Here is a 13,157-nt window from a genome sequence, read left to right on the forward strand (position 1 = left end):
CATGTGGTAATCAGGAGCTCAAGAGTTCCAATTGAAGGCAGCATCACTCCCTTGTTCCCTCATTCACAACTCTCTATATAAACCACCTGTTCTTATTCCCAAGTCTTCAAATACAAACGCTTTATCATGCCCCTTGTGGTCTCATAGCTGTGACGCAGAGCCATTGTAACAGGTAATACATGTTGTGAAAAGAACATATTTTGGCTTAAAAAAAAGTATGTTTGTTACATAACAAGGCACATCTTGACAACCATAAATTGTTTAAGGTTATGCTATAACATCATTGACTACACATAAGACACAAACTTTGATCTCCTGGATGAAAGTCTGGTTTTCTTTGACCCATGAAAGTTCCCTTCCTCACGCCTTATGGTAATTTCTCACTCTTTCTACTACCTCAGTTCAGCATTGAGTACTGCTGTGGATGAGTTTACTTAAGAATTAGTTGAATAAGTGTCTCATAAAGGCTGCCTTTGGTGTAAATATCACACACTGAAGGGCATAAAAAAACATAAGTATTTGATGCCCTGAGCATGAGAACAGGTTGATAAAACATATACTTGATACCTTTCTCTGTGGTGAGCAAATAGTTGAGATTTCAGGCAATTGAGACACACACTTTTGTGTCACGACTGGCAGGTATAGTGTAGTGCACAACACATGCAACATTCAGGAATGCACTATGGTAATGTTAAATTTACTTTCCAACACTAGGGAGGGAATTTTTTTAATGAGGATTATATTCAAAGTAACATTTACATATACCTTGTATTTACAACAGCAGCTTTGAATCTAATAAGTAAGCTAATTCTAATTTTAGTCAGCTGTTATTTGTCATAGGGACCTCTTCAAGCAAGAATGAGGTATTAGTTGTAGTAAGCAGTCTGGATTCATGACCTGGATTTCTGTTAAAAAGAAAAGTTAGTTACATTATTAAAATTCAGTTGTGTAATAAATAAAAAAACTATTGCAATTAAAATGGCACTGAGATTGAGTTAGATCCAAGAACATACTGACATGAAAGCAAAACCAAGAGAATAAAGAGAAAAAGAATTACACTACAAATAACAAGAATTCTATTGTTATGTAAATGATTTGAGGAAGTGTCATGACTGGGTATTTCACAGCATTAATGTATTCCAGCCTCATTGTAGAACCTAGATATCCAATTTATACACTTTGCAACTCACACTTGCTGAGTTACACAGTTACTGCTCTCGAGCTTTTGAGGGCAAAAAATACTGGAATGTGCCACTGATTTATTTTGTGTGCGTGCATCTATATGTGCTGTGTACATATGCTGTATGGATGTATGTAAAAGTGAGGCAGGCGCTGGTACTGGCAGCTGTTAAACCCTTCTAGATTGAGAACAATTCACAGCAATTGCTCAGCGCCATCACAGCACACGTCTTCAATCTGGAACCTGAGAAAGGTTCCCCGCCCACTGCCAGCACAACCATCATTCACACAGGCACACGCACGCACATACACACACACACATGCACAAATGTATGCACGCACACACACACACACACACACACACACATCAGGACACCCTTTCCATCTTCCATCACATTCTGAAAACTCATCTAGTCAAGAAGTGCCTCGTATTACCTTCCTCCAGCTGAATCATGTCACTTCTGCGCTCACAGGAACATTGCCAGGGACTGAAAAGTGTCTCTGGCTTTGACCCATCATTACCGTCAAGAACTTGCAATTTTGGTAGTTTAGCTACACTTTTACTGTACGGCTGCAATCACTGCAAATTGCTTAGTATTGCAAGCTAAATGCATATTAAAAAGAAAACTTCAGAATGCACGCAAATAGGACCAGCGGCTATCTCCTCAGTTCAAAAGCAATGAATAATTTAGCCTGACTCTCTTCCGTACTCCAAATGTAAACACAAAATAAACAAACTCGACCGGGTTGGAGCTATTATTTTCAAAATGTCATGTGGTGGCTGCTGAATTCCCATGGGAGTAGACGGGGATCCCTCGGGCCCCAGCAGACAGGGAGACAAGAGCAGGGGAGATTTCCTTTTTCTGTTTGTTGTGCCAGCTTTGTCCTTGAAGATGACAGCATTTCTTCACACATGGAGGTGTTTCTTTTCTCTTCAAATGTCAATCAATATCAGTTTTCATTGTCTGAATAGAAAAAAGGGAAGCTGAATGTGTTTTTTGATCAATACAGATCGCCTGTGGAGGCACCGACACGTCAAGATCTCCAAAAGATGTAGAGGATGTGAATTGAGCTGCCATATCAAAGTGGCAAGGTCATTTCAAAGACAAAAGGACCTCGGAAACTGTAGCTTAATCACATGGAGCTTTTTTCAACTGGGTCAGAAACTTGAGGTAACATTAGCTGCCACCAGCTCTCAGGCAATTTCAATGCAAATTTTCGTAATGCACGTGGAATGTCTGGGAGTCTTTGGGGAAATGCAGCAGAGAGGCCGAACACATAATGATGCAAAACTAATGGTGGGAAGAGCAGATATTAGTGAGCTCCATGATCACTGTGGTAGTATATTTAATCCAACGTGGTTGGTGTTTGGGGCTGTATTTGCATTGAGGTGTCTCCCCATGTGATCATAAGACAGATGGATAAACATCTGTCTTGAATGTATTCCTTGTCAGAAGTCGCCAAAATGCATGCAATGGCAATACACATGTTGTTCACACTGGTCATGTGACAAGTAATGGCATAAAAAATGGAACAGATGTCCCACATTTTGTTGAAGACTCTGAGAGAATCACTTTAATGTATTCTAAGTTTGTTCTGGCGCTGCAGATGTGCCGGGTTTAGTCAATATTTCTGTATTCTGCTCCGTTAAATGAGCAAAGCACACACTTCGGATACAGCGATAAGCTTCTCTTCTAGCATAAGTTAATTATGCAGCAGAGGAGGTGGGGAGCAAACTGTGTGAGGTGTGGCCCCATAGATATGTACTGTGAGACAGGGGATGGGCCTTGGGGGAGACAAAGGAAAACAAAGATTAAAAAAGCAATTTTGAAACTGATAAATGATGGGATGCCCTGGTGGCCTAGGAGCTGGGGAGCTGACCATGAATCACAGTGGTCCTGATTTAGGTCTGGCACGGTACCTGTGTTGCATGTCGTTCCCCATATATCTCCCCTCTATTTTCCTGTTGTCTGTCAACTACTGATAAAAGGCATTAAAATTAAAATTTTAAAAAATTACCTCAAAATCGAATAATAATGACTGAAAACCATCTTGAATAAGTAAAACCTTAAGCTGTAAGTCACTGATCAAAACCAGGGTTGCAAATTGTAGACACTTTCCGTAATCGATTATTAGTAAAATCTCGGATGGTTAGGATTAGAGGAAGGGTGCACACGGGTAAGTGCAGAAACAAACTTCACACTCAGACGGGAAGCAAACACCAGACTCTCTGGTTAAAGTTCGGGTTTGTTCAGCCCATCCCCTCCCATCTGCCTCAAAAGCACCCTCTTGTTCCTCACATTATATCGTTACCGGCAGCATTTCGTTCAACCTGATGCTGCCCTCCCGTGTTTCATGCACCCGTGACAGGTTCCTTCCAGCAGCATTCTCAAGTGATGCTGCCCCCGCACTTATTAGGCAGAAGTGGTATGTGGTGTCTGGTCATCTGCCCACATATAATTACAGTGGGACCAGTTCTGTTCGGCTTCATCCTCAGGTGTCACTGTCCAGCAGCGTTTCATGTGCATGCAAAAGATGCCTTTTGGTGTTGTGCTTTTATGCCAAAAGCACTGACAAAGCTGGGCTATTTTACGAGTTCGGAATGAGACCAGGCTACAACATCGTGTTTTGATATTGCTAGGATGCTCAGGAAGGATGATGACCAAATAACACTGCGGTTGTCAGCACCAATATTTTTTAACCATAAGAAAAAGGTCTTGATTTGATGTTCAAACAATGGCTATTTAACGTCTGAATTACTCTGTTAGTGGACAGCATTTTTATGCCTTGCTGGAACACCCAGTCTGCAGGAATAGAAGGAGAATCCCAAAGAGAGGGCACAGAGAAAGGGAGTGATGAATATGACAGTCATGTCTGCTCGAGCATAACAGTGATTAATTACTTAAGGTGCTTCAAAGCGTCATGGTGATTACAGTCATTTCTTATCCATGGGAGAGATTAGGATGGTCTGGTCGGGGTTTTGTCATGGACAGAATTGGCATGCACACTCTGAGGCGATCCTTACATTGAGAATATAAACATGTCTGCAGTTGTACACACTCTGGAGCCAACTTCTTTTTTTTCCATTAAATGTAATGGATGCCAACCGCTTTGCTGTGAAGCTGCTCATACGCACACACACACACACACACACACACACACACACACACACACACACAGACACACCATATAGGATGCTAGTCTGGAGGTAGGATGACGCATTTAGCACATATTTCATGCTCACTGTCCTTGCGCGATGCATGTGAATGAGACTTGTATTCTCAGTCCAATCAAACACCTCACACCCGACCCAGCGGGTCTCATTGGATTAAACATGGTGGTAAGACAATGGCGCTGTATTGATCGTGCCTGGCTGTGACTTGTCTGAGGAAAAGAAAAAAAAAAAGTAGAAAACAAACACACACACAGACTGCCATCTGTCATGGCTGTCTGCAGCCTGGCCCATCTTCCTCTGCAAATGGGGCAAAGCACACAAAATAATAGACTGAGGGAGAAGGAGAGCGGCGAGCAGGGAGCCGTTGCCTTGGGAGTTGACATAAACCAATGGCTATCATTTTGTCCTCGCCTGAGACGGCGCTCTCAAGACTGTCCGTGTTGCCCATGGCTCACAGATGGGATAATCTTTTAAGGTGCTGGTTGTCCATCAGCTCCTGAATGTCATTACATGTGTGCCAGCTGGTGAGGAAAGGGACGGCTGTTTTTTAATTAAATCCAGGAAACGAGGAGAAAAAGATGGCATGGTAATAGAGGGAACATCATTAATAGATGGAGATGTATCTCCCTGTTGGATCAGTTTGATAAACTGCGCACGGCGAGTCAAAGGTATCAAAATCAAAGAGGCTTTTATTTTTCCAAGGACATCGGATGCACAAAGAAACTGGTTAGTGCTGAGACATAAAACTGTGATCAGAAAGGAAATGTCTTTTTGTCTTTTTTTTTTAAATTTTATTTTCAGTGGTTTGGTCGTGACATGTGTGGGTTTGCTTCAAAGTGTGTGTCTTTTGTTTTGGCTCTGACGCATTTTGGGGAAGTTAAACATGTCTCAATTTCAGACTTGCCACACATTACTGTGAGAATAGCCTTTAAAAGCAGGCCTACAGGCTGCAGCTCTCTGATGAGATAATACATTTATGGTTGCTTTGTTTGTTCATTTTTTTCCACAAAGATGCTGTTCTATCCTTTTTTTTTTCAAAAGAGTCTCCAGCATTCTTAACATTTTGCATATACCAGCACCACATTTCTTTCTTTCCAGTTGCCAGAATAAATGTAAAATGCAAACCTCATTTTTGTGCAGTGTTATGGAGCAGATAAATTGAAACTCAATGTTTCTTTGTGTTTCAACAATACTCTGATCATTTTTTGACTTAAAATACAAAGCAGCACAAGAAAAGTGATGTTGATCCAGGTTTCAAAGGGTTAACAGATGGGACATGGGCAAAGCTATAAATGGGTTCAACAAAGTACATGTCAATTTTTTTTCTCCAAAAGATGGTTTCTGTCATTTAGGTTTGTTCTTATCACACTGATGTTTGATCAAGTGTTTGTTTTTCTAATAAGTTTGGTTTCAATCAGTTATTTAAGCTAAAAAAAAAAAGTGGCTTTGACATCATGATTGACAGCTGTGAGTGCCAATCGTATGATCAAGTTCAATGGTGCTGCTTGTAATTGGTTGGATGTGTTTAAAGGTGGGAACTCAATACCATGAAGATCGCTACTGCACAGACTTTGGCTCCAAATGACTCCAAATCACTTTCAATACCATTAGCCACCAGATACAGGCAAGTGTATTCAGTCATAAAGATCTAAAAACCAACAGTGTGCTACCTTTATGTACCTAAAGGGGGCAAACACAGTTAAAGACTAGCTGGTGAACACAGCAAAGCAGTCAGCAGCTGAAGTTCTGGATTTTTCCCTCAGGAGTTAGTAAAGAGCAGAGTGATCCAAACGAGACGAGAACAACAAACTTTTCTCGCATTGTTCAGAGAGAAAGTGAACTGTAGATGTGTCTGTATCTAAGTCTGTTAAAAAAGTGGAAATGTCTTAAAATAAGCACTGGCATCCAAATCACTTCTCTCTGTACATGATTGCTTTCTGAAACAGTGTGTGATTGAAGCTGCCCGCAGTAAGCCAGGTGGGGGGTCGAATCTTTGAAGCCAACCGGGCAAATGCTGCAGTCGTGCTCGGACAGAACACACAGTAACACTTATCTAATGCCAGTGAAAGTATAAATAATGAATTAAACCACCTAAGAAGCAGATGGGAGCATTTTTACACTTGAGTTGTGAGATATAAACGATCCGATCTGAGGTGTTACATTACACTATTGCCTCAGTTAAATAACACAGCGGCTTCAAGCAAGCCCGTGCAACATGATTCTTCAACCCTGAAACAAGTCATTTGGGTTACATTTTAAAATTGCTTTAAACATTTATTCTGATTGGTGGAGCACATTTAAAACTCCTGACTTCATGAATAAAATGCCACAGTGGAGGCAGACTACAGCTGTAAGAACAGTTTTAGGAGTAAATTACTGCTCAGTTTTACATGTTCTGTAGCAACAGCCTTTGCAATTTTGTGAATTTATGACTGGAAGGTTGCTGGATTACAGAAAATGTGAACATGGGGTATGAGTGGAAAACTCTACTGCTGTATCTCAAAGACTAGAATCAATCTCTTTTTTTCACTAACGGCGTCAAGAGTTAACCGTTAATCGTTTAACCAGAAAATATATTTGACCATTGACATAAGTCGCTCTATCGCTTAATTTTGCTATTCTTCAGTTTAGTGCAGTGCGCACTAACTGGGTCTTGCCTGTAGCAAAATAGCTTTTAGAGGGTCTTTAGTAGGTACAAGATCCTCGTAGGACCCTTGTAGCTGAATAAGCAGAGCCACTAGCTAGCTAACATCAGCTACCGACCGACACACGTAGTGCTCATTGCGGAGCGACCAAGGAATCAGTGAGGAACTGAGGTTGATTGTTGGGCATGTGTCTACAGGTTAAGGTGACTGACCTATTGTCTGACAGCAATGCAAATACAAAATAAAAAGGAAAGACATTAATGACACAAAATATTAAAATTTCACCACCTCTATATACATGGTGCTTTGAAATGCAGCGCTAAAGCTCACTGAGTCAGTGGAGCACCAGACTAAAAGAAAAGGCCTCTTGTATTTCACAAAGGGCTATCAGCATTAACGTGTTAATTGCAATGTGATTAAAGTCCGACATGACATTTTTTTTTTTTTTTTAAATTGTGTTAGTCACCGGCTGACATTCCTGTCTTAAAAAGGCTGAATCAAGCTGAGTTTTAAAGCTGGAGGGAAACTAGTATCATCTGAAACTAGAAGACTAAGGGAATCTGAGGGAAGACTAACGATGTCATGCTAACCTCTTGGAAAGGGGGCAAAATAACGGTTCAAACCTAGGCTACATTTTGGCAATGGAAACACAGCATGGTCATTTCACAGGGGTTACTTGACCTCTGACCTCGAGATATTTGAATGAAAATGAGGTTCTGAAGGAATCTGAATATGCAATCTTGCAATTAATTGCAATCATATATTGAAATTTTGTGATTAATCACAATTTTTTAAAAATTGTTTGAAAGCCCTAATTTCACATCTTTTTTTTTTTTTTTTTTTTTAATAATTGGTAAGTGACCAGTTAATGAGTGTCGGCCTATCAAAAGCAAAATGAACCAACACTGACATCCCTAGCTGTCACTTTCACTATATGCAAATGGACCTTCAAATATCCCAGTAAATCAATTGTCTGCATCATTTACCATTTCCAGTAAGTAATGGGCAGTACCATGTGTGTGCCTACCTGTGGCTGATCTGTGTCCCCCGTAGACTGGACATGGTTTCTTCCAGGTTCTGCCGCAGGTCAGCGATGTTCTTCACCGTCCTCATGCGTCTTGTCTCAGGATCCTCTCCTGCAAACACACATTTTATATGATTTAGTGAGATGTTTGAACCAGCACACACACACAACCACACACACACACAGCAGTCATTCACACTCACACAGGCTGCACGCACACACAATATAAGAAGTGAGGAGGACATCTGACATGCAGTATTTTATTGGATGTCACTGAATGCCCCAGTAAGGAAACAGAATGATGACCGATCACGCTGACAGGCAGCATGGGTGCAACATCTCTAAACCTCACGTTGACTATTGGGAAGTCAGTCAATGAATCAGCCTGTCAGGCTGCACCACATGCACTTCCTTTAGTCTTAAAAAGTGGATACATTATTTTACGCAGTGCTGACATTTTCCCTTCGGGCCAATGGAGAAAATGTCGTGCCATGACACCACGCGCTCTGTCAGTTAGTTCAGGACACAGTCGTGCCTGCGAAAGCAAACTCTGTCAGAGCTCCTGTGCTTCTCTGTCAGGCCCATTGGAAAACGCTGCCACTTCAGTCCACCGTCTTCCTACCCTGCCCCACAGCAGCATGCTGCTGAAAGTCATATGTTTCATGTTCTTCTTGGTGCCGTGCTGAAGATGAAGCACTTGTTTCACTCAGGCATTAGGCGTATTCTGAAGGAGTGCTGCTAATAAGCACAGGGCGGGCAACATTTCAGAAGTGCGAGCTGCAGGCGCACACCAAAGTATGTGCTTGTCCGCTCCAATTAAGCCTCTCTGTTAGCTCATCAAGCTAGCCTATATCCACAGGCGGGTACCACAGAATGGGTAATTAACGAGTGGCATGAGACACAATGGAAGCTGGTCACACTGCTTTCCAGCTTTAAGGTGCTTTCAAAGTCTCCATAGTGGAGATGAATGAGCCGGCAGATCTCGTAAAATAAGGCGACGATGCGGCGTGATGGTGAGACGAGTGTGAGAGGCTGCGCTGTGTGCTCGTTTCAGTGCTCTGAGCAGACGTACTGTAGCTACTGCGATTACACTGACTGGGGCAAATGGGGGCAGATGGGAGCTGTGGTAGGCTGGAGGTTTGAAAAGGCCCCAAGCGACTCCTGTGGCTCAGCTCAGTGCCAGGGGGAGGAAAACAGTTGAGGTGTTTATATGCTGCAATATGAAGCAGGTCAGGATTGAAAATAAGCAGAAAAGCTCAGCCAGTTTTACCCTCAATAACAACAGAATTGTAAAAAAATCTATTTCAGAATCGACCTCAAGGCATTTGGATAAACTTTCCAGTAAAGCACAGATTGTATACATTTCATCCAACTATAAACAGTGAGCAGGATTGTGCAGTGCATTATTTCTTTTTCATTTCTATAGTTTCTCCTGTCTTTTTTCCCCACGCTGAATAATGATTGATCTGAACAGACACTGCCACTGATCTTGCAAGCTGACACCAGTTTTCCTGTTTAGGTGTACACTGAGTGACACGCACATTATAAGAGTCACTTTGTTACAGGTACAGTTGTAGTGACTGACACTAAATCCCTTCTTTTATATGCTTGCAGCTGATGTAGCTGTCTTGGCTGTCTGTCCGAATAATAGACCTTCAATAAATGTTAAGTCAGCTAAACCATTTGTATATCAATCACTTTCCCCCATTACCTTGAATTTGAGGAGATAACTAGGAATCTCATCCTATCTGCTACTGTTATTACCTTCATGGCTATGCATTTGCAGCTCTATTCATTGGAGTTTAAAAGCATTTAAAGGAATACTACAAAATGATCATTTGCATATCAATAACTCACCATGGATTACCTTGAATTTGTGAAAAGATTTTTTTTGGCATGCCTACATGATGAATGGAGAACACAAAAAAGGCAAACATTCTTCATAAATTTAAGTCATTGGGGGCCACGTTTAACAGCAGCAAAACTAAATCAAAACGTCAGTTTCTAAACTCTAACACAACTCTATGAGTATAATCCAAGTTTCATTTATCCAGCTGTATTCTCAATATTTCCCAAATACATGCAGTTTTTGCTAAAAAAAAAAAACCCTTCAATATAAAGCATTTCCGCAGGCACGCTTCATAGTGCATGAGACTGTTTGTACTGACATGTTTTATATAGTAGCATTTTAACAAAAATGCTCATGTTTGGGAAGTGCTAAGCACTGCAAAATTGTTAGCTGAACTTTTTTTGAAAGTTTATTTTTTTTCAAAGATTTGAATATATCTAAAAATAGACATTAAAATAGACATTAAAATTAGTCCAACATATTATTAGAAAAGATTTCATATTCCACAAAATATCCAACCAATTAAATTTACAGTGCACGGCATTGATGACTGCTGTTACACATGAATGTTTGTCTAATGAAAACATAATGTTGATGTAAAATTGACTTAAAATTAGGATTTTATAGACCAAATAAAAGTATGTTTATACATGGCACTTTCGGCTGCCCTAAACAACCTAAAAAACGTTAAAGACCCCTGCTTAAAATGCTTGGACATGAAGCTGGTATAAGTAGCAGATAGGATGATTCATAGGTGTTAACCTGCCACCACCGACAGGATTTGGTACTGATTAACATTACATAAAGACTTTACAATTTCACAAAGATCCAGCCATGACAATATCCGCATTCAAAAAGTCTTTTTCAAAATTAAGTCAAGACATGACCTCAATTATACTGTATCGTTTTGAGTGATGACCTCTCAGGGTGTAGTGCAGTCTGGTATAATTGAGGTCATGTTTTGTCTTCACAGAGCAAACAGACCGGAGGTTGTGTTAGGACAAAGTGGTGCAGCACGCTCTTAACCTCTGACCCCATATCACATTTCCACTCTCTGGCCAGTAATTAGAAATCGATGAGGCACAAGCGATCTTGTTCCAAAACTTACTAGAAAAAGTAACATGGACAATCACAACTGCAAAATTGTGTTCACGGCCAATGCATGGAAGCCTCTGTGCCCTGAATTAATTCCTGTCAGGATGGAGCACATCTGAAACAGTACTGAGAGATGGAAACTCCCCTTTGAACCCAAGAATGATTTGCTGTTGTCATTTTTTAAAAGGGTTGCAGCTCCTTAAGGAAAGCAGATCGGTCCAAGAACTAAGTGGGGGTGGGTGGAGGGGTCTGTTATAGAACAAACTCAAAGAATCACTGTTATCTGATTTACTTATTCCCTCCTTTCTCATGTCTTCCTGCTCCTCTCCTCTCCTCCTCTCACCACAGCCCCTTCCAGAAAGATCCAATTACAATCCCATTATGAAAGTGACATGAGGAGATCTGGCCCTGGAGTCTCCGTCATGAACGGACACTTCATGCAACATTGAGAAGCAGCCCAAGGCGTGTGTGTGCATTTATGTTTCTTTGTTTGTGTGTGTGTGTGTGTGTGTGTGTGTGTGTGTGTGTGTGTGTGTCTGAGCAATTCACTGCGGTACAGGAGAGAAGTTTTTGGCAACACAACTGCATCTCACATGCATGCCAACACTTTGAAATAGGGATGTCAGTGGTTATAACATTATATTTATAATATTTTTTATAAGTTACACGTGTGTCTGTAAATTAATTTTTTGCTACTCTGAAATTTACTGCACTGCACACTACTCAGGTCAGAACAAGCTAGCTGCTCATTCGGCACTTACCGCTAATAACGTAGTCCTGACCCTTAATTTTGAGCCATAAAACCATTTAAGCATTGTTCACTGTGTTAGCACCATTAGCAGTGTTCTCACAGCTAGTAATGCTAACATAGTAAACAATGCTCAAAAGGTTTTGCAGTCCAAAATTAGCTTACAGGTCCCTCCACTGAGTAAGTGGCTTCATTTTGACCTGCAAAACCTTTTAAGGTTAAGGCTAAGGCTAACAATGTTAGCACCACTAGCCGTGCTAAAACTTCTATTGGTGATAAGAGAGCTAACATTGAAAATAGCCAACAACGCAAAATGTGGTTTTAGGTTTCAAATTGAGTGGCACAATTTTTCTGAACATGCAGCAATGTACTTTGTCACTGGGACGCCATTACCAGCTGTAAGCGCCAAATGAGCAGCTGAAGAACTAGTGGAGACCAGAGACTGGACAGTGGCCATGTTTCCACAATTTAACACGACTGGCCAGCGTTCTGACAGCAAAGCCAACAGAAAATAAAATAAAAGTCAAGACCTTTAGATAGCAAAATGTTAAAATTCTCTCCCTCTGAAATAAGCAGCTAAAGATCACTGAGTCAATGGAGCGCCAGACTAAAAGTAAAGGCCGCTTGTGTTTTGTCTTTTTTTTCTTGAAAATTAACTGATTAGTTGCGAGTGAATGGGTGCTGGCCAAGCTCCCAGGAGCTGCACCAGACTTTGAAGCCAATTTTTGTAATGACCAAAAGTGGAATAACACCTCGTGATGCCATTGAGCCCAAAACAACATTTTCCCATAGACTTAGATTGTGAAAGAGATGTCTGTGAATCAGCGGATAATTTTTTTTGAGCATCAAAATCCCAGCAAAATTACTTGTTTAACTAATGGGATTTGATGGATTTGTTCTGACATTTCAGAAGTCTAGAGGAGCCACAAGATTAAATCATTTTCCCAATTCAAGTTATCGGAGTGCTAAACTGGAAATTAGCCGTTTGGTTGACTGAAGTTAGTCACTCGGCTGCAATTGGCTATTATAAGTCTCTTGCGCCCATGCTCTATGGGCCCCATTATACGAAAGATCTGAGTGATGTCATACAACAGAATTACAGCTTTTTTGGCTTCATGCACCACTGAGCAACTTTCATAGGAATGAACGGGGCCGCGCCTCGATTACTGTATCCAATTCACATAATAAATCCATGGTGTCAGCCTTTCGAAAGTAAAGCCAAGTGAAACTGAAACTGACATCCTTCCTTTGCACACTCATACATACACACACACAGATACACACACACACATACACACACACACACACACACATCTTTTTGAATTAGAAAACTAACATTCAGTCCAAAACACAATACCTATAAGCAATTTCCCAGCTCAGCAACCTTTCGCGGATCAAGAGGAGCAGCAAAAATGTGTGTTGCTAAATCCCCAGCACCTAAT

The 13,157-nt window shown here is 41.0% G+C and overlaps 1 protein-coding gene across 8 annotated transcripts in view; it reads right to left on the minus strand.

Moving 5' to 3' along the window:
- The window catches only part of nav3 (neuron navigator 3), a 252,680-nt gene that overhangs the window by 83,847 nt on the left and 155,676 nt on the right, over nucleotides 1–13,157 (minus strand). For all 8 annotated transcript variants that reach the window (XM_088072951.1, XM_088072948.1, XM_088072946.1 and 5 more), the window contains exon 10: nucleotides 8,027–8,135. In XM_088072951.1, coding sequence (XP_087929077.1) covers nucleotides 8,027–8,135 — 109 coding nt within the window. The remainder of the gene's footprint in view (nucleotides 1–8,026; nucleotides 8,136–13,157) is intronic.

Source organism: Plectropomus leopardus, chromosome 22, assembly GCF_026936395.1.
Source record: "Plectropomus leopardus strain MGB_pleo_1.0 chromosome 22, ASM2693639v1, whole genome shotgun sequence".
Classification (NCBI taxonomy): domain Eukaryota; kingdom Metazoa; phylum Chordata; class Actinopteri; order Perciformes; family Serranidae; genus Plectropomus; species Plectropomus leopardus.